Source organism: Lepidochelys kempii, chromosome 6, assembly GCF_965140285.1.
Source record: "Lepidochelys kempii isolate rLepKem1 chromosome 6, rLepKem1.hap1, whole genome shotgun sequence".
NCBI classification, from domain to species: Eukaryota; Metazoa; Chordata; order Testudines; family Cheloniidae; genus Lepidochelys; species Lepidochelys kempii.
Window position 1 is genome coordinate 21557447 of NC_136385.1, and position 27929 is coordinate 21585375.

General features: G+C 41.8%; 1 protein-coding gene across 16 annotated transcripts in view; it reads right to left on the reverse strand.

Annotated features, from left to right (window-relative positions):
* PPP6R3 (protein phosphatase 6 regulatory subunit 3) overlaps positions 1 to 27929 on the reverse strand; it is a 138379-nt gene that overhangs the window by 92807 nt on the left and 17643 nt on the right. For 13 of the 16 annotated variants that reach the window (XM_073347074.2, XM_073347073.2, XM_073347071.2 and 10 more), the window contains exons 2-4: positions 9544 to 9704; positions 2606 to 2733; positions 90 to 322 (exon numbers count right to left, since the gene is read on the reverse strand). In XM_073347074.2, coding sequence (XP_073203175.1) covers positions 90 to 322; positions 2606 to 2617 — 245 coding nt within the window. In that variant the 5' untranslated portion in view covers positions 2618 to 2733; positions 9544 to 9704. Of the gene's footprint in view, positions 1 to 89; positions 323 to 2605; positions 2748 to 9543; positions 9705 to 27929 lie in introns of those variants that run through there. The other 3 variants (XM_073347060.2, XM_073347059.2, XM_073347063.2) reach the window with 3 other exon arrangements.

The following is a 27929-nucleotide window of genomic DNA, read 5'->3' on the forward strand; positions in this document are numbered from 1 at the left end:
GCCACTACAGACTGGCCTACAGGAATTAAATACTGATTTCTCCTCTCCCTACACCTCCCCAGTCTCACAGATAAGTAGTGTTTTCCTACTTGTATCTGATCTTTTCATCCATGTCTTGAGGTGGTTCTTCTATAATAAATGAAACTAAATCTTCCAGACATTCTGATTTCAACAGAAACTCTATAAGTTTGCGATTCTGAGCTTTGCATTCCTGCAAAACATCCTCCTCGTCCATCAATTCCTTCAGCGTTACATCTTCTCTTTCTAGAAGTGTGTCTATGTGGGATGACGAATGGAGATCAAATTTCCAAAACATGCTGGTCTGGACAAGGAGAAAAGCATATGTAGAGTGTTAATTTACTAATTTATTTTAACAGTTGTTAACTTGTAGTTCTCCCCAACAAAAAGCCATGAACTCCATTATATCCATTTCATAGCCTCTAAACCCAAAAGGAACCTGAATGCATAATACAGACACCACTAAAGCTTGAACAAGACGCACATTATCAGATGCTGAAAGGTTCTGCATGGACAATAGCTGGGGAATTTTACTGTAATTCACGAGTGCTGAATGATAAGCCAATGTTTTAACTCTTCAAAAAAAATTAGCTAGATCCAGAATTTGAACATTCTACAAAGACATGACATGTTAATGCTGTGTGAAAGAAAAAAAAAGTTAACTCTGTTCCTAATTTTTTTTATTTCTCTTGTACTCTGTTAGGTATATTTGTATAAAAACAGGGGTTTTGTTCACTGGTCCAGTTGCTTATGCTCCACTTCAATCACAATCTTCAGTAAGGGTCAGATTCAGATAGCCCGCTGAGCAGCTGACAGGGCTCTTTTTTGGACAAAGGAAGGTGCCAGAAGCTTCCCCCAATACTGCCTAAGACTGGCAAAGCTAATGCTCTGGCACACACACACGCTCCTTAGGAGGCTACAGAAGGAATTCTTGTTGACAGTCAGAATTTTTCATAGGCACTCCAGCCAGAACTCAGGCTTGTTGCACAGATATTGCCCTTGGTTCATACTCTTGTCTTAAGTGATCTTGCACACAAATGCTGTTAAGGCAATTGTGATAATGAAAGAAAGAATTACAACTTCAGATTTACCAGATAAAACACTCCTGCTTTTAAGCATATATCCTTAGTAAACCACCACAAGCACTCCATCCCCAACAAGTTATGACCATAGCATTTAAAACTACTACAGAGTTATTTCCATAGGACATTGTCTGGCCTTAAAGGAAATCTTTTTTCATTCACATACGATGAAGGAAGTGGACTCAAGGGGATTTTAAAGCTATAACCAGTAATTAAGAGAAAGGGTTTTTTCCTGCCAAGTTGAGTCTTTAATAGCATGGTTTAAAAACAACAGTCTATGGAGAACAGTATGAAATGTTACAAAATTTGTAACAGGTACCTCTACAATTAGAGGCCTTTGCACCAAATCTTCGCTACTGCAATACATTAGTGGCAACAGAATCAGCTTTTTTAAGGGCTATGGGGATATACAGAGACATGTATACTTTAGCAGAAGTGTCCTGTGAGCTGTACTTTTTGGTACTCAAAATCAGTTTTAGAGTGCACAGGCAACAAACCCAAACTGTATGTTTTGCATGTCAGACATGCGCCTAATACAGCCTACAAAAATTCATTTAAATTAAACATTTCATCAACAGTACCTAGAATGCAGTCAATTTACTTACAAATAAAATCTGTATATATAGTAATTTCTGGAAAAAAGTTAATTTAGCATGTAGATCAGGTCTAGCTGACACAAAGTGTCAGAGTTCAGCATCACAGTGTATATATCAAGGCAAATATATTTTTGCCACACCTAGCATGACAGGGTCATTAGGTGTTGTTACTACTAAAATTACATTACAATAAGGTTTTGTGTGTACACCATGCCTATTTTAAATATATTTATCCAGGGTAATATTGTTTTCCAGTGTATCATGCAAATCTCTTAAACACCCCATATTAATCTTAATATTGTTTAGCGCATCGAACAATTTTTTTTTTTTTTAAACCAGGAAACAAAACGTACTGGGGTCACTGAAACTGATACGGGAAAGGAGTAAATAAAGTTTTAATTTAACATATACTATCATTTTGAATCATCTGCGATCCCATGCAAGAATTAAAAAGGAAGATGTTAAGAATCAGACAGAACAATCTTACCTACCAGTTAAATTAGTAAGTTTACAAGAGTAGTCAGAATCCATACATTTGATTTTATTTACAATAGATGTGTTAGCTTGTAATTTGATTTAAGTTTATTATATAATTGTTTTCAAAAACATTGGCTTATTTGTTGTTACAGCCACGGCAACCATTTACTATGGACAAATATAACAGGTGTATTGTTGACCAACAGCAAATGTATATTTCAATCCCATTACATAGGATCAACTACCATGTCCACCCACAATTAATACAAGTTGAAGTTTTGGAAGTAGCAGCTATTAGTGTTAAGAATTCCAGACATAAACCCCTCTGCAATGACTGAGGAAGAGACACTCACCCAAGCGTCCTTTCAAAATCTGTTTCAATAATTTCATTCAAAATCAATTTAACAATGGATAATAAGAGAAAAGGCATACTACTGCAAACATGTTACTGCGTTATTTCACAAACTGTCTCCCAGGCAAGCTGTGTTAGGGGTGCTCCCTCAACATGGCAGGTGCCGAGCAGAGATTATTCCATCACTTTCCAACAGGAGCCCAGGTCCCTTGGAATAAGGAAAAATAAACACCGTAAAATGTGCCAAAGGGGAAGTCCAGGAACCCTGAAGAAAAGAGAACTTTCTTAAAAGTATGACTGGCAGTTACCAAGACGACTTAGAGCAGTTCCTAATGCACACAGCAACTTTGAAAAACAGACAAGTGACAAGTTCATCTCTACCGCTAGTTTTCTTCTACCTCCTCCCCACACCAAAGATTTCTATTCTTTAAAGGGGAACTTTGATGTATGATTACACAATCCTATTCCCATTGACCACAACAGGAGTACAATTAGGCCCAATAAATCCATAACCCAGAAAAAGACATTCATTATAACTTGCTCTTTAGATTTTCAACCATCTCCAAAACCCAATTTGGACTCAAAGTTGCTTTCAGTATCAGGTTTCAGTATTGGTGTGAGCTCCTGAAAACATGTTTGTTGCTTTCAACACAAGATGCAAAATTTGAGACTTTAAACATGAAGCATGCTCAAAAAAAGTAAGTAAGTATCAACACAAGCAACTGCTTCAGGATAACTTTATAAGAGTCACTCTTAGAATTGAGAAGGGTTCTTTTAAAAAAGAAAACCATGGTAGTCAACAGCTAACAAAATGGCTCTATGAGCATGATATTACATTGCTTATAGTATTTCACTAGTTAGCTTTGTTGTCTTTTTTCAGACAGACTACACAAGCCCAATAAGAGGCCTGTGTGTCACCATAAACATGTACTGTGTGTATTTCAGAAGATCTCTTAACTCACTTCTTTAAAAAATACACAAAGTTAGTGCAAAATAACGTAGTTCAAAATCCCAAATGAATTGGGATCAAATGTTTGGAGAAGCTACAGCTTCTCTACTAGTAAAAGTTTCAACCAACTTATCTTCCAAAATTGGTTTGGCCAGGAAATTGCCTAATTTACTCTGAAGGGAAGAGAGACAGTACATACAAACTATAAAGAAAGTGTCACTATCTGAATTATAGATCATTAAGAAGTTAGGCTGGTTTGAAATTTTAATTTGCTGATGTTTATTTGCTTCCCTTTAGCAAAGCAATTATCCATTCAAACATTCCACACAGCAGAGACTCCTTGAAAATTCACATGCCTGTTGTAGCTAAAGAAAGCGTATTGCAATCAGGCAAAGTTCATAATTTTTTACTGAGAGTGGTTTGGAGCTCTGTCTTGCTCCATGTGAGGTCAAATGAGAGTTTGCCATTGTCTTCAGTGAGAGCAAGATTGGAAACTCTGTGTATCAGTATGTTACCTTCCACTGGGTGGCAGAAGCTTAGAAAGGACACAAGAACCAAAGATTTCTTTCACTTAAAGAGACAGCCACACATCTTTTGGAGTTACAGGACCAGGCATGGCAGATGTGCACTGTTTATTAAGGTTAGATGCAAGCCTTCCCACAGCTGGCTGATTTTGATCCTCTTAATAAAATATCCTATTTGTAAATGTTTAAGATTTAGAACACTAGTTTTCAACAAAAGCTTAGAATAAGCTGAGCATTTTAAGACAAAAATGGCTCCTCTCAAGTTTTGCAGTGTCTTGACAAAGGTAGTAAATCTGTGGCAGAACTGGGAACAGAACCCTGATCTCAAGTGGTAGGCCCATGTCTTAAGTACGAGACTGGTGCCTCTCATGCAATTTTATTAAAAATCTCTAATTAGGTCTGCTGTAAAAGTCAGTAATGCTTACCTACGTTTGAAAGTACAATGAAATCTCCTATACAAGTGCAAAGCATTATTAAATCACCGCATTTTTCTGAGTAACTAAAGGGGGGTGGGGAAGGGAGAGACTCTCTCTCTCTCTCGAATAGGAAACACTGCAGCCTAAAAGGGTTCTACAGCCAGAGACTACTCTATGTCCTGCATCTGCTAGCATGATAGGATCTCTTTTTAAGTTACTTTGTAAAAATCTGCATTTAACACGGAGAGAAGATGTGCATGTTAACTACACAGCCTATCACATGAGGACTGAACAAGGTGGGTCTCCACAGAAGGCCCCATCTCAGATCGACTAAGGTGAGAAGGAAACTATTTCAGCTGTATAGCTAGAGATATCATAATCTGGAATTTTTAGAAGAGTAGGGCTGACCATAGAGAAAGCTATATTAAAAAGTTGCATGGCTACAAGTTCATGAGTCAGGAAGTGTGAAATCTACGGTTGCACATTCAACACTAATACATATGCATTACAGTAGTCTTGTATGATCACACAACTACTTATCTTATGGTACAAGATGTCATACAAATTCCTCCCCGCCCCCAACACACTCACAGGTGTGCATGAAACAACCTGCCACCTGTCAGGCTAGACACTGGAACTTACTACTAACTGACAGACCCCACCTCATGGACTAAAGAATCATCTCCTCTAGCTGAGGGCAGGAGGCTCTTACCCTCCTTGCAGACCAACTAGCTGAGGAAAACATGACTGCTAGCACAACTGAGTGCAGATAACTTTCAAACAGCCCACAGGTGGGACAGAAGAGGCCACAGAGGTGGAGAGGAGACGAACTTCATTACTGGATACCTAAAGAAGGTTGCAGGATATTCTGGAGATGCAGCAGCTTTTACTGAGTTAAGGTTACAATCTGTGTCCTATTGTAAAGGAAGTTGTCCCCCTCTCTCATTACCCCCCAAAAATCTGAATGGGTTTTCATCAACTAGAATTTGAACTGACATTTCTGAATATATTAAGTTAGAGAGATGTATAAAGCAGCTCCTTTTCAAAAAGTTTTACATCTTTATGTCTCTTTGCCAGCCCAATGATGTATCACATCAAGATTCTCCATAAGTACATTTTACTCCCTAATGCTGGGCAGCCTCACTGTATTTAAAATCCATTAACAGTAATTAGATAGCACAGTGATAAATGCTTATTAAGCAGATGATATGTTTTGAACCGGCTTGTGAGAAAATTTTTAAGAGCAAGCATAATCAGATTTTCAATGGATATAATTTGAAAATTAGATAAATGCTTATTAGTAAAGCTGACTGAAAAGAAAAAGCCAGAGAATACATTCTACAACTGCCACTCATGACCAAGTTTTTCAGTAAGGACACTGGGGTAATGCTGTCTATAATCAGTACATTTTCACTGACAGATTCCCCACTCTCCTACAGCAATTTTGAGGTCTACAGGGTAATATGGATACGGATTTCCAGCATTCAGTGTTTTTTGGCCAGTGCCCATCACGCCTTTAAACTAAGTATGAGTCACCCAAGATGCAAAAAAAGTTCTATGCAAATGCCACCAGAAGCTTCCAAAAAATCCAGTGAAACTTCATTTGAATTACCAGCTAAGGCCATAAGAGGACATATGTCCTTACCCACCATACTTAAAAAACAAAGAAATTGAATTGTTGATTACGAGTTACAACGCCCACAAACATTAACAATGCATTTAGAAATGCATATTCTGTCAAGTCATCACTAATTAAACTATGACCCAAAAATAAATGCTACTTTCATGAATGTCAACTGACTACAAAACTCAAAATTCCATAACTTTTCAAGTCCATACATAGAGATTATTTTACATTCAAGAAACAACAATTACTTTACCAAAAATTCTATCTTAAGTAATTGAATTTCACAGTTAACTATCCCTTAAATGGAAATACCGACAACCAAAATCCAAGTAAAAACAATACACCTACAAATCCATCACAACACAATTCTGACCCCCTGAAGTATGCACTTCTTTATACTTGATAGGTGTAGCACAGGGGTAGGCAAACTTTTTGGCCCAAGGGCCACATCTGGGAATAGAAGTTGTATGGCTGGCAATGAATGCTCCCAAAATTGAGGTTGGGGTGCAGAAGAGGGTGAGGAGGTCTGGTTGGAGGTGGGGGCTCCAGGTTGGGGCAAGACATGAGGAGCTCAGGGTGCGGGACGGTGCTCTGGGCTGGGGAGTGGGGTGCAGGGGGGCTGAAGGGCTCTGGGATGAGGCTGGGGATGAGGAGTTTGCGGTGAAGGAGGGTGCTCTGGGCTGGGACCGAGGGGTTCGGAGGACAGGACTGGGGCAACAGGACTGGGGCAGCGCTTACCTCAAGCGACTCCCGAAAGCAGCAGCTTGTCCCTTCTCGGGCTCCTATGAGGAGGAGCAGCCAAGCAGCTCTGCACCCTGCCCCACCCATAGGCTCCACCCCTGCAGCTCCCATTGGCTGCGGTTCCCTGCCAATGGGAGCTCCAGGGACAGCGCCTGGGGTGGGGGCAGTGTCCAGAGCGAAGCCCCCTGGCTGCCCCTATGCGTAGGAGCTGGAGGACCACCATGTCCCTGCTTCCGGGAGCCATGTGGAGCGGCCCCCAACCCTCCTCCCCAGCAGGTGCTCGAGAGCTGGATTAAAATGGCTGGTGGGCCAGATCCGGCCCACAGGCTGTAGTTTGCCCACCCCGGTGTAGCATGTTTACTGAAGCTATTCATTTCTTTGCTTTTAGTCCAAATTTCTTAAGTGATATAAAAACTGACCATAGCATTGGTTTTTTATGTAAAAAGGGAAAATTTGTTTCAAAAATCATATTAAGGCTTCTGGGTAATGTGACAGGGTCGGGCTAGATGGCTACAGGAGAGTGATAAGAAGGCAGATATATTAGCCCCAGGTTAAGTAGGTCCCTTTTCGCTGGGTAAGGTAACAGGGAAGGTTCCAGAACAATCAGGAACTTTCTGGAAACAATTAAGGCAGACAGGCTGATTAGAACACCTGCAGCCAATCAAGAAGCTGCTAGAATCAATTAAGGCAGGCTAATCAGGGCATCTGGGTTTTAAAAAGGAGCTCACTTCAGTTTGTGGTGCATGTGAGGAGCTGGGAGCAAGAAGCTGAGAGTGAGAAGGCATACTACTGGAAGACTGAGAAGTACAAGCGTTATCAGACATCAGGAGGAAGGTCCTGTGGTGAGAATAAAGATGTTGGGAGGAGGCCATGGTGAAGTAGCCCAGGGAGTTGTAGCTGTCACGCAGCTGTTACAGGAGCCACTGTAGACGACTGTAATCCACAGGGCCCTGGGCTGGAACCCGGAGTAGAGGGCAGGGCTGCCGGTGGGTGGGAGGTGCTGGGAGTGGGGAGCTGATGGGGGCTGCTGATGTATTACTGTGGCTCTTTGGCAATGTACATTGGTAAATTCTAGCTCCTTCTCAGGCTCAGGTTGGCCACCCCTGTTCTAGCTAGATCACAACTTTGCATAAGTGTATACAGACCCACATTAAGACTTATTGTTGAAGCCCCCAAATATACACTGCTCTGACCTAGTAAGTATACAAACAGTCCAAACTAGTTAATATTTACTAACAAAAGTAGTGGATACCTAAATTATATAACTAGCTGTAATAATCTAGCTTGTCTTCGCTATTAAAGTTATCAATGAAATTACAATATGAGTTTTGAGACAAGAATCAAATGTCTCCTTGTTAATTCCCCCACTCCACACCTGTATCTTCAAGCTACTGGTAAAGATGCTGGATTAGTTAGGACTCTTAATTTAAACGCAAGTGTAAATAAAAACTGAATCACCCACTCCAGATGTGAACATGGCTGGTTCACTAGTAACAACAACAACAACAACAAAAAACTTATGATATCTATTGGTTTAAGAAATGCTTTTTGCTAGGTTTAGAACATTTTTGCTTTCCCACCACCTAATACTTTAATCCCATTAGTAGACTATATTGTTTGTATCACAGTGGCTTCTGCTAAGCAGACTGTTCATTTATGTTTTAGAGGTGTGAGACTGTATAGCTAAGCACAAATAATTTTACAATTTGTCGGTCTCAGTTTAGAGTATGTACAGGTTGCTGCAAAAAGTGAATTCAGATGCAGAAGTAGACTGGAATATCACTATTGTTTCAAATGTTGAGAGCAAGACCCTCTGATGGAAAAAGTCTGTTGTCCACAATTATGTGCATCAATCCATGAACACATTTGTTCAGAAACAATTCCTTCCAGCACAGAGAGAACGGATGCTGTGAATGCTGGATTGCTACCATTTCTTCTGTGATAGAACCAATAGCAAAAGCACTAGTAAAGGATTTGATTATACAATACTGAAACGTGGGCCTTGTGTTCTCAACTGAAGTCAAAGAACAACTGACTTTTTAAGATGGGCTGTTTTAAAAATATAGATTTACTGGCGCTCCCTACACTACTGGATCAGAAGATGGTAATTCCGTCCCGCTCCCCCTGCTTTGAAAGAGATTCAAATGACCTTCCTGAAGTCCCCAAATTTCCCCCAAACTTGAGCACTATCCCTAGCTTAGTTTAAAACAAATACCTCATGATTAGGAAGGGGGACAACAAAACAGAGTAAAAAAAAACTGGATCTGCATTAACAGTCTCAGTACCCCATGCCAGATACCGGTGGCAGCTGTGAAACTTCCTAGCACAAACCCAAATAGTTTAAAATGTCCATTGTAAAACCAATAGTAAGATCATCACAATGCTACATTTGTGACAACGTGAAGAGGGGTCATCCAGATGTGGTAGTGGTGACAGTGGTACAGGATACAAAGGAAAACAGCCAACTAGGAAGAAAAAGAGAAAAATGACTTGAAGAAAGCTGCAAAGGAAAGAAGGAAGGGCTTGGCTACAGACGAGAAACTGCAAAAAGGGAAAAATAGCTAAAGGAAAACAGTTGAGTCCTACAAAAATAATGTAAGCAAGCCTTTCTGAAGGGGAGAGGTATCAGGGAGAGAGAAGATGACAGAGTAAAGCACTTAGGAACCACCAAATGTTTAAACCGATGCCTTATGGTGGCAGGAGGGGAGAGAAGGGAGAGAAGTTGTCCCTACAGATGAAATTTAATAGCAATGTTTCTTACCTGTTAACAAAAGTTTTAAAAAAGTTAAGAAAACAAAACGATTTGTATTCTCCGTGGCTCCTTGCCCATTACAGGATATCCTGGCAACAGCAAAATCTTTCAATCTACAATATTAGCAGATTAGCAGGACTGAATTAGGTTAAGATGAAGTAGATTTCTTCCTATAAGAAAAAAACAAGACATTTTATAATTTCATAATGTTAACAGGTTTCCATTAAACAGCTCAAATAGCAGTAACAACATAAAGGTTCTGAGCTACTGGGGATTGAGAATATGAAGGAAGAGAGGGAGGGAGGAGACTTGTTTGGAAGAAACTGAACCTGATCCCATAAGTCATATTTTTTACATAGATGGTCTTTTGAACAATTTTAGAAGAAAGCTTTTGTGGCTGTTTCTAGTCTGTTCAACATTCCCCCTTTTCCCTGCCATCTCCAGTTTTGAACAAGAATTTGGGCATTCTTCATATCGTTGTGGGTATATGTAACTATCTTAAACAGTTTTGACCCTCTGTGATTGAAGACTATATATTTAAGACACTGCTGTTTACCTTCAAAAAGGGAAAAATTTGGTCAATACCTGCAGTTATGTGTATTTGAGGATCTCATCTAACTGAATTTATACTCACCTGCCTGCACTCCCTCAGATTTAGGGAGCAGAGCAATATTTTCTCCCTTTTTTTATGGTCTTGCTCTATCATGACTGTTTGAGAATCTATTATACTAAGTGCTGATCTACACAAACTTACATGAAAATAAAGAGATGCACATTAAGAGATTTAATTATTTTGGCACAAGTCTGCATGGGCACTTCAGAATAAAACAAAAGTGGCAAAAGTTAGTTCACCTAAAGTTGGACAAATCAATTTTAGCCACTTATTATGAAGTAAGGGTGGCCACACAGACTTGCACTGAACAAAAACCAGGTTTTAAAACAGATTTAGTGAAACTGGTGTAAGCTAGGTCTCCTAAGTGACCAGTCCTTAAAATTGGGAGAGTTCTTAGTTTGCCACTCAAAGGAATACAGACACTGAGGCACCAGCAGCTGGTCTCAGAACAAGGCTCACCTGCTTGTGCCTCAAAGTGACAAATGGAAAATTTCTTACCAATAATTTCCTTTGTTAGCAGCATCACCCACAATTCTGGATATCTGGGCTGCTTTCCTCTCTCTGCAGCTCCTGCAGGCAGATCAACATTTTGGAGCTGCATGGTCTGGCTGGCCCCCTCAACTCCTGCTTGCTTCCAGGTGAGTTATTCTAAAAACTGTAAAACCTGCCTATCATTACCAAATATTCTAGAGATAAAGTAATGTACAGTAGACCAAGGAAGATGGTCTTATGGTAACAATTTCACTTAATACTCGACTCTTGACTGATGAGCCATCCAGGGGTGGGAAGAATTGTGGGAGAGACTGCTAGCAGAAAGGAAATCAGTTAGAAATTTTCCATTCTGCAGCCCAGGATCTCCCACAATTCTTGACCACTGGTAAGTAGCAAGCAGATGTCGAGATGGTTATAGAAAAGATCAGAAAACGAAAGGAAAAACAGTATCCCTCCCCATCTATAATATTTGCTCCAAAGGCAAAACAATTTCCAGGTCACTTACATGTAGTACCTTCCTACCAAAAGGATACCTCTGCAGAACACAGGAAGTCCACTTTGTAGTGCTTTGACAAAAATGGTAGCATTTGACCAAGTGGCTGCCTTACAAAATTTCCCACAATGGATGCATTAGCTCTTTCTGCTCAAGAGGTCTCCAGGAATCACATGGAGTGTGCCCTGACACATTCTGGAACTGGAATCTCCAATGCCTTTTACTCTTTCACAGTGCATTGTCTAATCCATCTCGCAGTAGAGGATTTGGAAATTCTGATTCCTTGGCATTTTGAATGGAAGGATACAAACAGGGACCTCACTTTCCTTACGGACTCTGAGGTAAATTTTCAGAGCCCTTTAACATCTAAGGTGTGCCATCTTTCCTCAGTGAGATGCTGTGGCCTTGGACAGAATGAAGGTAGAACCATCTCTTGGGAATAGTGGAAACAAGAGTTCATCTTCAGGATAAATGATGCTGACCACCACTTTGTTCTTATGAAACACACACTAAATAGAGCATATTGCCTGCTCTGACACTCAGCCGGAGGATGTGATGGCTATTAGAAAGCAAGTTTGGATGAACAAAAAAGCAGACACCTGACATCCAATGGTGCTAGGTTGGAGATCTCTGTTGAAGCCTTAAGAGAGAAAATCCAAGATAGATGGAATTCCTGGATTTCTATGATTTGCTTTATGTTCCTGTCACCATTTGCAAAACTTGGACCAGAAAAAGGAGTATGCTTTCAAGGCAGATTTTCTTCTAGAAGAAAGAAGTGTTCTAATGACTTTGGAGGACAGACCCAACAATACTGCACTTCCCTTTTGTTAGGCATGCTATTCGATGCAGCCAGTTCATATACAGATGAAGCAGAAGACCTTATGAGATGTCCTGAATCTTTGGGGGCTGTAATGGCAGTCCCAATTTCAGCTCTAAGTTCAAAAATCAGGGTCTCTTCAGACAATGTGGTATCAATGTTACTGTAATCTGTTATGGTTTTATTTTCTGGACCACTTTCCCTAACAGGAAGGATGGCACACACACAGACACGTCGCCTTATGCCCATCTGTGTGATAGGGCATCTATTTGCATCGATCTGGGGAACCACTTCCTTAGTGAAGAAGTACTTTGGTCTCTAACAGCTATGGGATTTGCAAATAGGTCAGTTGAGGACAGGCCAAATGATTGGATGGTCAACTCAAAGCCTTCTTGATTCAGGCACCCCTCAGAGTTCACCTTGTGCCTGTTGAGCTCTTCACCACCATCTTCAGGTCTCCTGTTATGTGAAGGTGAGGAGAGAATGCTCCACCTATTGTATGAACGCCATTACTTTATGGTGTAGTCCTGTGGTTCTTGTTCCTTCCTGGTTGTTTACATATGCAACAAAGCTCATGTTATCGGACTGAATCAGGATGTGGCTCCCCTTCCGACTGGACTGCAGCCTTTGCAGTACCAGCCTGACTGCTCTTGGTTATAGGCGGTTTCTGCTGTGGATCCTTTTCTCCAGGTTCCAGATGCCTTGAGCTGTGTGGGACCCCAGGTGTGCTCTCCAGCCTTCCAGGCTAGTGTCAATTGTGAGGATCACAAATTCTGGAACACATATGGGCAGGCCCTTGACAAATGTCATGGCTGACCACCATTTTAAGGAACTGATCACCTGGACCAGAAATCTCACTTATCTTTCACACATTCCAAAAAAGAGTAGTCCCATACCTTTAAGATGAAGCCGCAAAAGTATGTATGATGTATGGTTGCATCCATGGAGCCATCTGTATGCATGAAACTAGGAGGCCTAGCAGTTGAAGATCAGTGCAGTAATAGGCCTCTTGCAATTCCAAAACGGTAAGAGGAGATCTTTAATCTTCTGGAACCTCTTTTGAGATGGATTTATCCATACAATTGAGGGGTCTATGTCCACTCCCCAAGAGTTATTTGGGTGGAATGAATCAAGGAGCTCTTCTTCACGTGGACAATAAAGCCATGGACCTACAGGAGATTCAAAGTCAGGTACGTAGCTCTGTGTGCAGTTTTTGGGGATGGAGCTCTGATTAAGATATCAGGAAGCAGTACAAATGAATCCCCTGTGACATGAGTCTTGGTATTATTACCAAGATTATCTTTGTAAAGACCCTGAGGGCCAAGGACAAGCTGAATGGAAGCATCTGATATTGACAATGCTTCCTGCTATAGGCAAACCTTAGGAACCAGTGATAGCACAGTCCGATAGGGATGTGGAGGTATGCATCCCCCAGATCCAGTAAAAATCACAAAATCCCCCTGGGTCAGGGATGACACAATAGATGTTAGGACTCCCATCCAGAACTCTTTTCTTCATTTGAGTCTTTTGAGATCTAGAACCGTTCTAATTCCCCCTGTATGCTTCTGAAGATGGAGTAGAACCACAAGGATCTCTCTCCAGAGGGAAGGCGATTATTCCCATATCCAGCAAGTGAGAAATCTTTCTTGATTAGATTGTGCTTTATAGGGTCATTCAAGATACAGGACTGGAGAAAAAAATGTATGGGCTGGCACCTGTAACTCAAGGGATTATACCAGATTAACTGCCTCCCTGACCCACTGGTCCATGGTCAAAGCAACACGTTACTCCAGGAAATGGGAAATCCTGCCCCCAAGCTTCAGCTCTAGGTGGAGACCACTGTGGCCTTTCACATAAAAGAGGCTTGGGAGAGCAGAGTTTCCTTGGGGGTTTCCTCCCAAACCAAAGTACTACATTTTTTCCTCTGGAGAACATGCTGTCCCTTCACTGGTATTTGTACGAGGATGAAGGCTGAAAGGAACACTTGTCTAAAGGCCAGTCTGCACATTCTCAAAGGCATGGTGTGGAAGGGACAGTCTAGATTTTGCAGCATTGGCTAGCCTCTCTCCAAAAAAGCACGGCTCCCTTTAATTTGGCAGAGCACAACACCTGCTAGAGTGGCTATTCATCTTTCAGGGACAAAGCTACTGGTGGCACCTGGTCACTGAGCTAGAAGTCATGGCTTTGGCTGAGAATCTCATCACATCCATTGAGGCATCACAACAAATGTTGTTGGCAGGGAAACTTTCTTTAAAAAAGATAGCCAAAGTCAGCATGATCCCTGAGAACTCAGATTTCCAGCCAGGAGAGAGATGTCCCTGGCAAAGCAAGTAGCTGCGAGGGGTGCCCTGATGGAGGCTGAGGAGCCCTCAGTCTTTTTTGAAACTGGCCTCTTTTCTTATTTGTGGGGTTCTTAGGACAAAACTCCCCTTTTGAGGAGATTTCCTGGCTAAATATATGGTTACGTATGGCAGCATTATCCCTGGGTATCTCAGTAATTAGGACTTTGTGGTCCTGGATCCTACAGAAGCTAGGATCATGTGTGTCAATGTGCTTGCCTTTGTCTGTTATCCCATTCATCCCTAATTACTTCCTCAATGGAGGAGTGTAAGGGAATCCCCCATTACCTCAGGGGAGGATTTTGAGGGGAGAAGCTTGCTCAGGCTTGCTCTTGGGATTTTGTTCAGGCTAGTGATGAATCTGAACAATGGATACAACCTTGTTGCACACAGCCTCGAACTTCTCAGCGGGGGTGGAGGGAAAAAAAACTTCCGAGTCTTTCCAGTCCTGATTGGAGTCAGACCCTGACAATTCACCATCCTCTGTACAGGATAAAAAGGAGTCAGAGGACTCATACCTTCTGGATCTTTTACACTTTCTTCCCTTTTTTTGCTCTCTGTTTTTTTAGCTTTTTTTTAGCTCACTTAGAGCATACAAGCTCTCCACCAGCTCGGGTGAGGTTTTTTGCAGTTAGCCTTGTTGAGGGCCTGAAGTCCTCTTACGAGATCTCTTTGGAGCCTCACCTCCTAGTCCCTTTCCCCTTCCTAGGGGAATACGCTTTCAGAGCTGTCCTGACCAAATTGGAAAGGAGTGAGCATTCTTATGAATTCTGCTTCTTTTCCCAGGATGTTCAGGACCCATTTTAGGACTGAGTAGTGGGGAATTTGTGACTCCGCAAGTCTGCCCTATATTCTCCAGGGGCCCATAGGAACTCCTACATCAGCTGACTGGAGTCCCCCTTGTCCTTGGAGTCTCCCCCTGCTCTGCCCAAAGACTCCTGGTCCATTTTTCCCCAAAACGGAGTTGCAGCTGTTATGGATGTTGGGTAGCTGGGCAAAAAACTTATTGTCTGCCAAGCCTGGGAGGGCAGTCTCCCAGATGGAGCACCATTTGGATTTCATTCAGTGCTTTTCTGGCTGCCCTACCATACCTAGAAGGTGCAGAGGAGCCAGCAGGGAGGCATGACAGCTGAGACTCCAGGGTTTTTTCAACACCCAGCTAAAAAACTGGTCCGGGGAAGGAAGGACTGGGAAGGAGAAGAGTGCTCACCTCTGTCCAAAATTTTGACAAAAAACCCTTTGACAGATGTCAAGGTGAGATCTGTAAAAACTGCTGTCCACGTGCTACCACAGAGGCAGAGAAACTGGAAGCAAGAAGCAGAAGCTTGAGGGGGCATGGCCAGAGCACAGAGCTCCAAGACTTTGATCTGCTTCTATGAGCTGTAGGGAACAGAGAGCAAGCCAGATATCAAGAATTGTTGGAAGCACTGGGCTGTTAGTGAGAGTGCTAGGGAAACTAACTTACATTTTCACAGAAGCAAATCTGAGGATGACCTATCCCTTTCAGATATGACATCACAACCATCAATCATTTTTGCTTTTAGCAATCTTGACAAGACGTGAAGGAATGTCAAAATTGACATGCAACAGGGAAAGTATAACCTTGTCCACTTTTCTTTATGACATAATAGCAGTCTCAAAGATGTTTCCCCTGTTTTGTTGTGTTTTAATTTACGACTACCAGGTCAGATAAGACCTGATTTTTATGGTAACTAGGGAAGTAGTGCAATTAAGAAAAAGAAAAGCTGAAAACTCACCAAGTGGAGAGGAAAGGAATGTTTTAAAACAGAAGCAAACTGGTGTTCTTAAACTGATGTTCACGCCTAACTTTGTTAAAGGAGGTATTACTGAAGTTTTAACCACTTCTGTCCCTTTCATTAAAATGAGAACTCTCACAAGAGCCCTAAGTAGTCCTCCTGCAAAGACACAGACATTCTGACCTTACAATCTTAATATTCTTTGGTCAAGTATGAGCAGGATTTTTTGGAATTTTCATTATGAAAACCTTTAAATCTTTTGTAGGCCCCCTTTAATAATGCCAACAGGCATATCAGCCTAGAGAAAGATACTACAAAATAACCCATAAAGCATTTTAACAGTTCCGTCTTCTGAACTTGGTGAGCAAGCAAGGACTTTTAAATATATTTAGAAGTTAAGGTGTACAAGAGGTTATATCAAAATTTTATCAGAAAAGGTAGCCAGTTCTAAATGCCAAAATATTTTGTATCTTACGCACCAAGTTTTAGAACTAAAATCCACTATTTCCAATTCGTTTACACTGAGAAATGTAGCATAAAGACCCAAGGCTTCACAGTATGAAAACAATTAGTTACTAAAATAGTCTTGAAGGTATGGAACAGGCACTTATACCGAAGGCAGTCAAAAAAACTACTGTCAAAATATTACACTAAGGTTAAGTATCTGTTCCTCCCTCTTTAAACCTTCATTTCTGAGTGTCATACATTTTCCAATCACTTAATCAAATGATGACCAAGAGAAGGGAAAGGAACTATGTGGTAACAGCATCTGTATTCAGTAGTGTCTCCTGGAGTCAAAGACATGGTCTACAATGGGTTTTTACCCATCAGAATAGCTACACTAATGCAAATGCCTAGCATAGATAGAATGCAAATCTGGCTCTCCCGCCCCCAGCAGCCTATACCCAGATAAAAACCACACCATGTAGACAAGGCTTAACTAGATCTTGTATAGGTCAAGTTCAAAGGTGAAGGTAGCCTTAGTTAATAATGGTGTGCACAGTCAGAACCATCTCCATGCATATTAAGAACGGCCATGCTGGGTCAGAACAATGGTCCATTAGCCCAGTACTGTGTCTTCCAACAGAAGCCAATGCCACATGCTTCAGAGGGAATGAACGGAATAGAGCAATTTAGCAAGTGATTCATTCTGTTGTCCAGTCCCAGCTTCTGGAAGTCAGAGGTTTAGGGATACAGCGCATGGGGTTGTCCCTGACCATCTTAGCTAATAAGCATCTAATTCTTTTCTGAAGCCATTTGTAGTTTTGGATTTAACACCACCCCCTGGCAACAAGTTCCACAGGTTGATTGTATTGTGTGTAGTAGTACTTCCTTATGTTTGTTTTAAACATGCTGCCTGACAGTTTCATTGGGTGACCCCTCCTCCCCCCAGTTCTGTGTGTTATGTGAAGGGGTAACACTTCCCTATTCACTTTATAGACCTCTACCATATCCTCCCTTGTTCATCTCTTTTCCACTTTTTAGTCTCTCCTCATATGGAAGTTATTCCATTCCCCTATTCATGTTTGTTGCCCTTCTGTGTACTTTTCCCAATTCTTATATCTCTTTTTTGAGACAGGGTGACCAGAACTGCATGGAATACTCAAGTTGCAGTCATACCATGGCTTCATATAGTGGCATTATGATATTTCTGTCTTATTATCTATCCCTTTCCTAATGGTTTCTAACATTGTTAGCTTTTTTTCTTGACTGCTGTTGCAAATTGAGCAGATGTTTTCAGAGAACTATCCACCATGTCTCCAAGATCTCGTTCTTGAGTGGTAACAGCTCATTTAGACCCCATCATTTTGTATAAAGAAAAGGAGTACTTGTGGCACCTTAGAGACTAACGAATTTATCTGAGCATTTATTTTCTTTTTGCGGATACAGACTAACACGGCTGCTACTCTGAAACCCATCATTTTGTATGTATAGTTGGGATTATGTTTTCCAATGTGCATTACTTCGCATTTATCAACACTGAATTTCATCTGCCATTTTGTTGCCCACCCACCCAGTTTAGTGAGATCCATTTGTAACTCTTTGCAATCAGCTTTGGACTTATCTTGAGTAATTTTGTATCATCTGCAAACTTTGCCACCTCTATTTACCTCTCTCCATTGTGAAAACTGACCATTTATTCCTACCCTTTGTTTCATATCTTTTAACCACTTACTGATCCATGAGAGAACCCTCCTCTAATCTCATGACTGCTTAACTTTGCTCAAGAGCCTTTGGTGGGGGACCTTGTCAAAGGCTTTCTGAAAGTCCAAGTATACTATATCCACTGGTCCACCCTTGTCCACATGTTTGTTAACACCTCTCAAAGAATTATAATAATGCTCTCTAATGAGAGAAAACAAGCAATGGAAAGAGTAGGGTTTTTTGTTTGTTTTTAAAACGCTTGCTTTAAATCGGATATTTAAAAGAATATTTAGTTTGAAGAGGAAGTATTGGTTTTACATTTATTTGGCGACAAAATGTTTAACTTGAGCTTGGTACTGCAGGTATCCTGCATTGTTTAAAAACTCACACAATGAGTTTATAATTAGAGTGAAGTGTTTGGAACCTATTCTATTCCCTAATAGGTCACTTTCCTGTGGCCTAGCAGAAGTAAAAAGAGTGAAACTGACTAGTGCATTTCAAATTGATGCATAAACAGCACAGCCATAGTCTTGAGCAAGCAGTGAAGGGAAAGCAAGTATAAGAATGGAAAAGGAATAAAGAGATGTTGAAGACAGATTACATAGAACAAAGTATCAGAAGATGATGTAAGGAAAGTGCAGGAGAAAAAAAATCAAAAGCAAACTGATCAAAATTAAGGTGGCAACTGTGTGACTTGCAATTACTTTGTCACAAATCAACAAAATAGTGATAATTGGATTTGTTGACAAATGAAGTTCAGAGAATTTGCTAGTTCCCCCACCTGTACCCTCCCCCCCCCTTTTTTTTTTTAAAAAAAAAACACACATGAAATGTGTAAAATGTTACTTTACGGACCTGACCTTGGAAGATATTGACTGCCACCTGCAAAAGCAATAAGCACCCTCCACTACCATGGAAGTTTAGGGCAGGGATGGCCAGCCTGAGCCTGAGAATTTACCAGTGTACATTTGCCAAAAGAGCCACAGTAATAAGTCAGCAGCACCCCCAACAGCTTCTCTTCCCCCCCCACTCCAGCTTCCAGTGCCTCCCACCCACCAGCAGCCGCACCTATCAGCGCCTCCCCATCCCTCCCAATCAGCTGTTTCATGGTGTGCAGGAGGCTCTAGTGGGGAGGGGGAGGAGTGAGGGCACGGCAGGCTCAGGGGAGGGTGCAGAAAGGGGTGGAGTGGGGGCAAGGCTTGTGTCAGAGCCAAGGGTTGAGCAGACAGCACCCCCTAGCACACTGGAAAGTTGGTGCCTGTAGCTCCAGCCCTGGAGTCAGTACCTAGACAAGGAGCCGCATATTAACTTCTGAAGAGCCACACGTGGCTCTGGAGCCACAGGTTGGGGTGTTCAGTAGGTCACAGGGCTAGTGATGTTCTTTTAATAGTACATCTACTTTCCAGATCACATGCACAGGCACAAGCCTGCAGTTTTGGGGCTTCAAGCTCTGCAGAGAAATATTTGTCAGATGGCATCCAGAGGTTTTTGGGTTTTTTTAAAAGACAGTCTTAATGGCTAAGTCTAAAAACTTTCTCTAAAACAGGATTTATAATAAGGTGCCATCTGACCCAAGTGTCCCCCTTTTGAAAACACACACTCCTTGCCAGAAATCTGGCAGGGAGGCACAGCTGCAGTGTGCATATTGTTGTGTATTAATTCAGATGTCTTCAAATCAGACTAGGTACTTTTACAAATACCCTTTTATCAAAAAAAAATTTCATCCAAAATGGACAGTGGTCCAACTAATGCAGTGAGAAAGTGGAAAACCTAAAAAGCTTATTTTGAAGATAACGAAAAAGGAACTGGAATTGTACTCTTGCTTAAAAATTAAGTTTTACAAAGCCCCAAAATAAGTTTTTCTACTTTATTTCACATCAGAAATTCAAGTCTTCTCTACCCTAGAAGACTACAGGTGACTAGAGAACTAGTCGTTTTTGAGTTTGGTTATAATTTTTTAAAGCACCAAGGATTGAGAGAAGCGATTTTTATTCCGACAGACAGCCTTGAACAAAAAATTGTTATAGACAAATTGTGGGAGAAAAGTTCTTTGTAAAAGGTTCAAACACCCCTACCCATTCACCTAAAAGCTGAGGAAGCTTCCGGTCAATGATTCATCCAAGAAATCCAAAAGATAAGAAAAACAGGGATCCAAACACCATTCAGGTTTTTATACCCCATGAAGCAGCAAAGGCAGCACAAGCTAAATGTTCTTTTCCTTTTCAGGTCACTTTAAAGGAACCAACAACAGTTTAAAAGTGAGGCTTGGTCTATGCTACCAACTTATGATGGTATAATTATGATGCTAAGGGGTGTGAAAAATTCACACCCTTCAGAAATGCAGTTATACCAACCCAACTCCTCATGTAGACAGTGCTACGTCGAGGGAAGGGCTTCTCCTGTTGACATAGCTACCGCTTCACAGGGAAGTGGAGTACCTATGCCAATGGCAGAAGCTCTCCCATCGGCATAGGTAGCGTCTTCACTAAGCACTGCAGCTGCACCACCATAAGCTTAGACAAGCCCTCTGTGGGAACACTAAATGCCTCTATGCATGGAGACTACCAGAAACAGCTACTTCACTTTAAATGCACACCCTACCCTAATCAGAGTTAACTTTCATGTGTAGATAAGCCCTAAGAATTGTCTAATATCTAAGCTAACACACACAACTCTATATTGCTGGAAATACATGAGTCAATGCTGAAGTGCCTCTCAAAAAGGAGACCCAGCATCTCCTTGCCACTTACCTAGCAGCAAGCTTTATTCATAGGGCCTTACCAAATTCATGGTCCATTTTGGTGAATTTCAGGGTCACAGAATTTTAAAAATAGAAAATTTCATTATTTCAGATATTTAAATATGAAATTTCATGGTGTTGTAACTGTAGGGGTCCTAACCCAACTGAAGGCAGCAGGGCAGAAGTAAGGGCAGCATGGTATGGTATTGCTGCACTGCTACTGGTGGGGTACCGACTTCAGAGCTGGAAGCCAGCTGCCACCGCTCTCTGGCCACCCAGCTCTGAAGGCAGCGCAGAAGTAAGGGTGGCAATACCACAACCTCCTACAATAACTGTGCGACCCTCCCCCCCACCACCACGAAAAAAAATCCTTTTTTGGGTCCCCCCAGTTTGAGAAATGCTAGTCTCCCGTGAAATCTGCATATTATAGGATAAAAGTACACAAGACCAGATTTCATGGTCCATGATGCATTTTTCACAGCTGTGAATATGGTAGGGCCCTATCCATTACCCTTCCCACAAATGTCCTTTGCGTGCCTCCCTCCCCCCACAAAATCCTCTCCATGCAAGGGGCACTATGTACTCCTCACAATTCCTCCACCACAGACCAGGGGCTCTATTGTCCCTCTTGTTCCTTTCCCCCCCAAAACAGGGTCCCCCATCCTCCCTGACAGGGGCTCTGTGCACACCTCTATTACTCCTTCCCCTGTCATCTCTTTTCTTTCCATCTGAGATATAAATGTAAAATGTCAACATTACCTGTACTGAAACCATGGGCATAGCCATCGTGGTGTTACTGTTGTACTGTGGGGATTTTTATATGGACACAAATATCCATGTACACATACATCTGAGAGGGTTATAACTGGACAGCTAAGTCGGATGGGTTTTTATTTAGTTCTGAATCCAGCAAGGGTGGCTATTATTTAGTTCAGTCATTTTCATCTTATTGAGTATCATTACATCTGTTCTACATCAGATTCATTATTGAAATTTTAACCTGTTTAGCACTTCCCTAACTAAAGCAATTAAAATGTTATTTAACCAGTCCTCCTTGATTAAGCTAAACCACACAGAAGACCCTTAGGTTAGGTCTATGCTTAAATTACGTTAACGCAGTGACATCAGTGAGGGATGCAAAAAAAAAGCTACATGCGATTAACAGTTATGACAACATAACCCCCAATACAGATTTAGCTATGTTGACAAAGGAATGCTTCCATTGACATAGCTAACTTTGTCCAAGGAGCCACTACTCCCACAGATGGAAAAAACCTGTTCTGTTGGCATAGTCTGTGTCTACATTATAGGAGTATGCTGGCTTTAGTGCAGGATAAGAGTGTCTGCATAGGGAGCTAGCACAGAATAGCTATTCCCCCCTGCAGACAAGTTCTTAGTCCTGTTTTAACTAAAACCCAATAAGCTGTTGTGAAATGGGTAAGGTAGAAACACATACCCAGTATGACAAAAACCAAAAAAGCCGACACTTAACAGAACACAACCTACTACCCCACCCATCGTACCATAAGCCACCACCTTTCTCTGCCCTCTCAACCCACCTTCTTGCATACACCTTAACCAAACTACTCCTTCCCAACACTATTAGGTGTTACTGTTTTGTGTAGTAATTTATTATGAGGGGAGTGGGTAGCATGATAAAAGATATGCAAGACTGGTATCCCTATAGTGACAATTAGTGTATTGACTGCAGTAATGGCATGGCACATACCTGTGGAGGGCATGTACCATTAGGTGGTTTAATTTTTCATATCCTAGTTTTTATGGTTGTATGTCAGTCACATTATGTGTGGCAATCTTACCTGTTTTCAGAGTTGTGCACTAATTTCCTAGGTTTTTTTAATCTTTAACTTACTCCACAATGGTAACAAGCTAGTGAAACTGGATTATAACATCATTCCAATGATGCTGAGCTACACTAAAGAAGCATGCTCAAAGCAAAGAAAGTAAAAAGCATTTAGCTACATAAATTGCTCAATTATCCCCATTTGTGAAATGGAACACTGAGAGACCGGGTACATTAAGCAAATCTATTGAACTCATGTAACAGGTCTGTGGCTGAGCTAGGAATTAAACCTAAATCTCTGAGTCTCAGGTCAGTGCTCTATCCACTGAACCATCTTTCCTACCCTTGAACACACAAATGCAATTGCAGTTAATGGGAGCTGTGGATGCACAAAGGTTCGGAGGGAAGGGCAGGGGAAGAAAATGAGCTTATGTCTTCCTGAATTCATACAAGTTTTTCTTTACTTACACTCAGTAAACACTGAGATCTATTAAGGTTTGTCTACACATGGCATTATTCAGGAATAGCCCTTAAAGGAAAAAGGAGTTAGCCTATGTCCTTTTGTATGAAGGTGGCCTGAAAGGATTTTTTTTTTTGTGAAAACCTAACTACTTATTTTACATTAAAGATGCAGATCTTGTCTGGCCCAGAAGACTATGACGGAGAGCCAGTGAAATGCTACCACCGTAAAACCTGAGTGAAAACTAAGCAATGGAGAGATGAGAAGATTTAGCGGGGGAGAAGGGAGGAATATTAACACATAAACTTCAATGACTGATCCAGGTAACACAACAAAAAATTACTCTAACAAGTCACCTTTAGACTAAACAGATAAGCCTATTTTAAAAAAATTCTTTGCATATCACCTTGAAAACAAATTTTAAATATAGGGTGCTGTCATGTTTGTGAGAAGATACCTGTCCCTTTTCTGATCTGTGTTTACCCTCTCAGATGGTAGTCCTCTTACCCAAATCGGATAAATGTGTCATCTTGTGGTTCTTATCAGAGTATGGCTACATGGAGGGGAAGTGTGTTCTTAATTCAGGTTAGCTAATGAGTTAAAACAGTGAAGAGACAGCAAATCTGCTTTTAACTCAGGTTAGCAGCTGGAGTTGCAGCCTACAGGAGTATAGCTATGTTGCAATGTAAGCCTGGGCTCAGGATAAGGCTCAGGCTTGAGCACAAATGCCCTTTCCAACCACACACAAATCTCTGACTCAGATCCAGGGTCCTAGGACTCCACAAGGTTAGAGGGTTCAAGCCTGAGTCAAGCAGAGACCCAGGGTTCAAGCCCTATCACTCTGCAGGGTAGATGCAGACCTCCCCACTTGATCCTGGGAGTCCACCAGAAGTATGCTATAATCGCATGGGCCCTCTTCCTTGGTCCTCTTCCCCCCTCCCAGGGGACAGAAGCAATCCCCTTTTTGTAGTACAGCAGCTTAGCAAATCTGTATTTAACCCTTCCATTTATTCTGCCCAGCGAGTTGCGAACACATTTTGGGAGAATCTTCTAAATCTGCAATGGACACTGACCAGAAAAGTCCTTTGCAAAGCACGCTGCTTCATGGTCATGGGAACACAGCCCGATATTGATTAATCTCTGATGCGAGGCAAGCAATAATAATAGATTTTAGCGAGACTACCACTAATGACCACACATACCAGCAAGCAACGAAGAAGCCAGCAACACTGGAAATTTACCACATCAGTGACCAGTGCAGAGCGCAGATTAAACAGCTCAAGACAGAATACTGGAAAACCAGGAACCAGAAGCACACCTTGGACAACCTGCTGACATTATACCCGTTTTATGATGTGTTTGACCAAGTGCTGGGCACTGCACTGAGTGCAGCGTCAACAGCAGTGCACGATGACCTAATCAGGCGGGATGGCGATCTAGTGCCCTTGGAATCTAGCATTGGAACTGTGGGGAACCAGCAGCAGTCACCAGCTGAGACTAGTGAAGCGACTCTTCTGTGACACTGGTCCCAAAGGAGATTTTGCTGTAGGAGCTGCAGTACATTCTGGAGCTGTACTTGGAAGAGCTTTTTGATCCCCCTCCCCCCACACCCTGAGGAAAGAACGGCTGTGGAACTGGCAGCAAAAATGAAACAGGCAGCAGCTGCCTGGAGCTTGGTAAGTTTTTGGCTCCATTTTAATGTTTATTAATACAGAAATGTGAGGGATCTCCTTTCTATGAACCATTGCAAAAGATATTACAAGCCCCAGATAGCAGTGTTTCTCCACTAATGGTGGATTACATGCCAGCACTGTGGCATCCCTCCGCCACTGTCCCTTCTCGCCCTGCGGAATTCAAAATAGCAACTGGGCAATGTAAACAAAAAAAACACACTCCTCAAAAAGTGAATTTTCACAAGGAAGGCACATTTTTACTAGGACATTATTTTAACAGCAACCTTACATTGCTATCCCCATAAGCATGCCAGTTTGTAATCACTCAACTGTGTAATGAGCCATCTGAAAACAGTGAACTCTGGGTGGAGGTGTAGAAATGGGTTATCTTTACAAATCTAGTCCATAGGTCATTAAATTTCTCCCAAATACAACTGGAGGTTTGAATTTTGTCCAGCTACATGCTGAGGAGGGGGGCTAAGCAGGATGACAGCACAGCAGACAGTGTTTGCATGCAACAGGCTAAGCCATATGGACTCAAACAGCATCCAGTTGATTGCCTCAAATTCTAACCCAATCCTGTGGGCTAATAGCTTCAAGCTTTTCCTGTAACAGGAACTCCAGAGAAGTAGCCACAATTCTGGGAAAAAGCATATTTTCCAGGGCCACCTCAGTAACTAGCCACCCTACTCCACACACAGATGTGCTGTTCACTCTCTATACATTTGAATACTTTGTGGCATGCACTGCTGTTTTCCCACCAGCAGCTTGGAATAACTTCTTTGCCAACCACGAGAACTTATGTCCTCCAAAATGAGGAATGCCTGAAATGCTAGAGAAGCCTTTTGTAGCATGTAGGGAAAAAAAGCAGCTGTGATTTTTAACTTGCCATTTTTTGCTGCAACTAACCCGACTGTGTTCAGGGAGTGTCTGTGGTCTGAAACATCCCTCTCACAATATTCTGAAATCCGGTTTTAGAAAGTAACGTTTAGTGCCCTTGAAATTCCACAAGTATTTTTTCTGTGCTCCTGCACTGAGCTATTTGAGACAATGACCCTCTGTCTCGTCCTATTCCAGCCCCTTGACCTCTACAAGTTACAGTAACTCCACAGCATGCCCACAGTGCGGCAGAAGCCTGGGTCAACGTAACTTCAGACCATTCCTAGAGGAGCATTTGTGATGAACTTATGGTTGAAGTACTGGAAAGGGCTAACAAGCAGCTCCAATACCAAAGACAGAGGGACTTATGGCTAGAGGACGGGCATGGCAAAAGGCAAGCAGAAAGATTGCACAGCTTGAGGATAGGATTTCAGCATGAGAGCAGACCTTTGCTTCACAGTTCCTAGAACAGTTACAGCAGTTACAGGAGGATGACAAATCTCAGCAGAAAGCTGTCTTAGCAGCTGCTATCATTAATGGCTCCAAGAGTACTGGTTCCTGCTGTACCTGCACCATGGCCTAAGTCCCTAGCGCAGTACCCTCTGCTGCAGCCCAGGAACAGCTTGGACAACTCCATAGATGAATGACCCCTGCAATCAGGCCCCATCAGCAGCTGGGCAAGGCAACTGTGCCCCTTGCAGTCCTCCATACCGACCCTCCTCCCCTGTGGGCATCTCTACCCCCTAACCCCTGGTGCCAAGGGCACAGCAAAGGAAAAGAAGAAAGGGAGAATGGCCAGGGACATGCAACAGTAAATGGCTTCTGTCTTGTTCAAACAGTGAAACCATGTGTTTATTCCTGCACTTTGTTCTTTTTTTAAAAAAAAGTTGTTTGTTACTGATGTTTTGGTGTGGTAATGGCAGCTGGCCTGCCTGGCAACCGGTTAAAGTGTTTGTTGATTATAAACCTTTTTAAAATAAAAAGCTTTACCACTACATCACATCATACAAAGTATTTCAAATGAAGGTAACAAGGGATCAGGGACAAGTGGAAATTTGTATGCAAACACTTTCTCAATACAGTTTGCTTTAAGGAATGTATGGATTGATGCAGCTATCTATACTGTGATTCAACTCCCTCCCCCACTTGATAAGTCAGGTCATCCATAAGTACACTATACAGCAGTCAACCCCTTCCTACCACAAGCACATTCATAAAGGTACTGTTCTTCTATTGGCCTATGCAAGTCCATATTGTGGGAGCACAAAGCATCCCTGACTTTTGTTGCCCAGGTACATCCAGCTCTAGCTGTGGTAGGTGCACCTTTCAGCTTAGTGTACTGGTTCAACAGTCTATCACTGTCACAGGTCCATTCAGAGGGAAATGGCGCATCTTTGGCTTCACAAAGATTGTGAAGAGCGCAGGAAGCCACAGTAATGCATACAGCACTGACAACACTGGAATCCAAACAAGTCTGTAGACTTCTCCAGTAGGATTTCTACCACCATTTTATACCTGCTGAGAGGGTAATTAAACCTTTTACCAAAGTTCTGTGATATCAGAGGTACAGTTTCACAAGCCTGTACGTGGGGTCTCCAGAACAATGATGGGCAACAGTACTGTTAGGGTATTAGAAAGCATTTCCCTAGGTGGAAACAGTCTGATCACATCTCTAGTGTCAAGCACACACCCCTTTTTGGGATACAAATCTATATATGCAATTAACAGATAAAATTTAAGACAGCACAGCATCCCCCAGGAGGTCTGATAATCTGCTGACTACCTGATATAAAGAGACTTCTTACAGCAGTCTGAATCAATATGAACATTACAACCCACACAAAGCTATACTTGAGACCCAATCCAAAATAAGCATGTTACTAAATAACGCCTACCATCTCCAGAAGAGAAAACAGGTTCCATGAATATACAAAAAAATAGAGTCTAAGGTACTATTCCACAAGTGAAATTAGTGGTCTCTTGAAAAGGCCTGTTTGTAGTTTCATTTAAAAGGATCCTCATTCCCTTCATGTTTGTGTGCTACAGTTTAAGATTATAGCACGACAGATGGTAAGATGTACTGAATATCCTGCTACAGATGGCGAATTTTGCTCACAAATCCTGAAGTATTTTAGTTTGGATGTTACAGTAAAATGGATCTATCATTGCTTAAACATTCTATA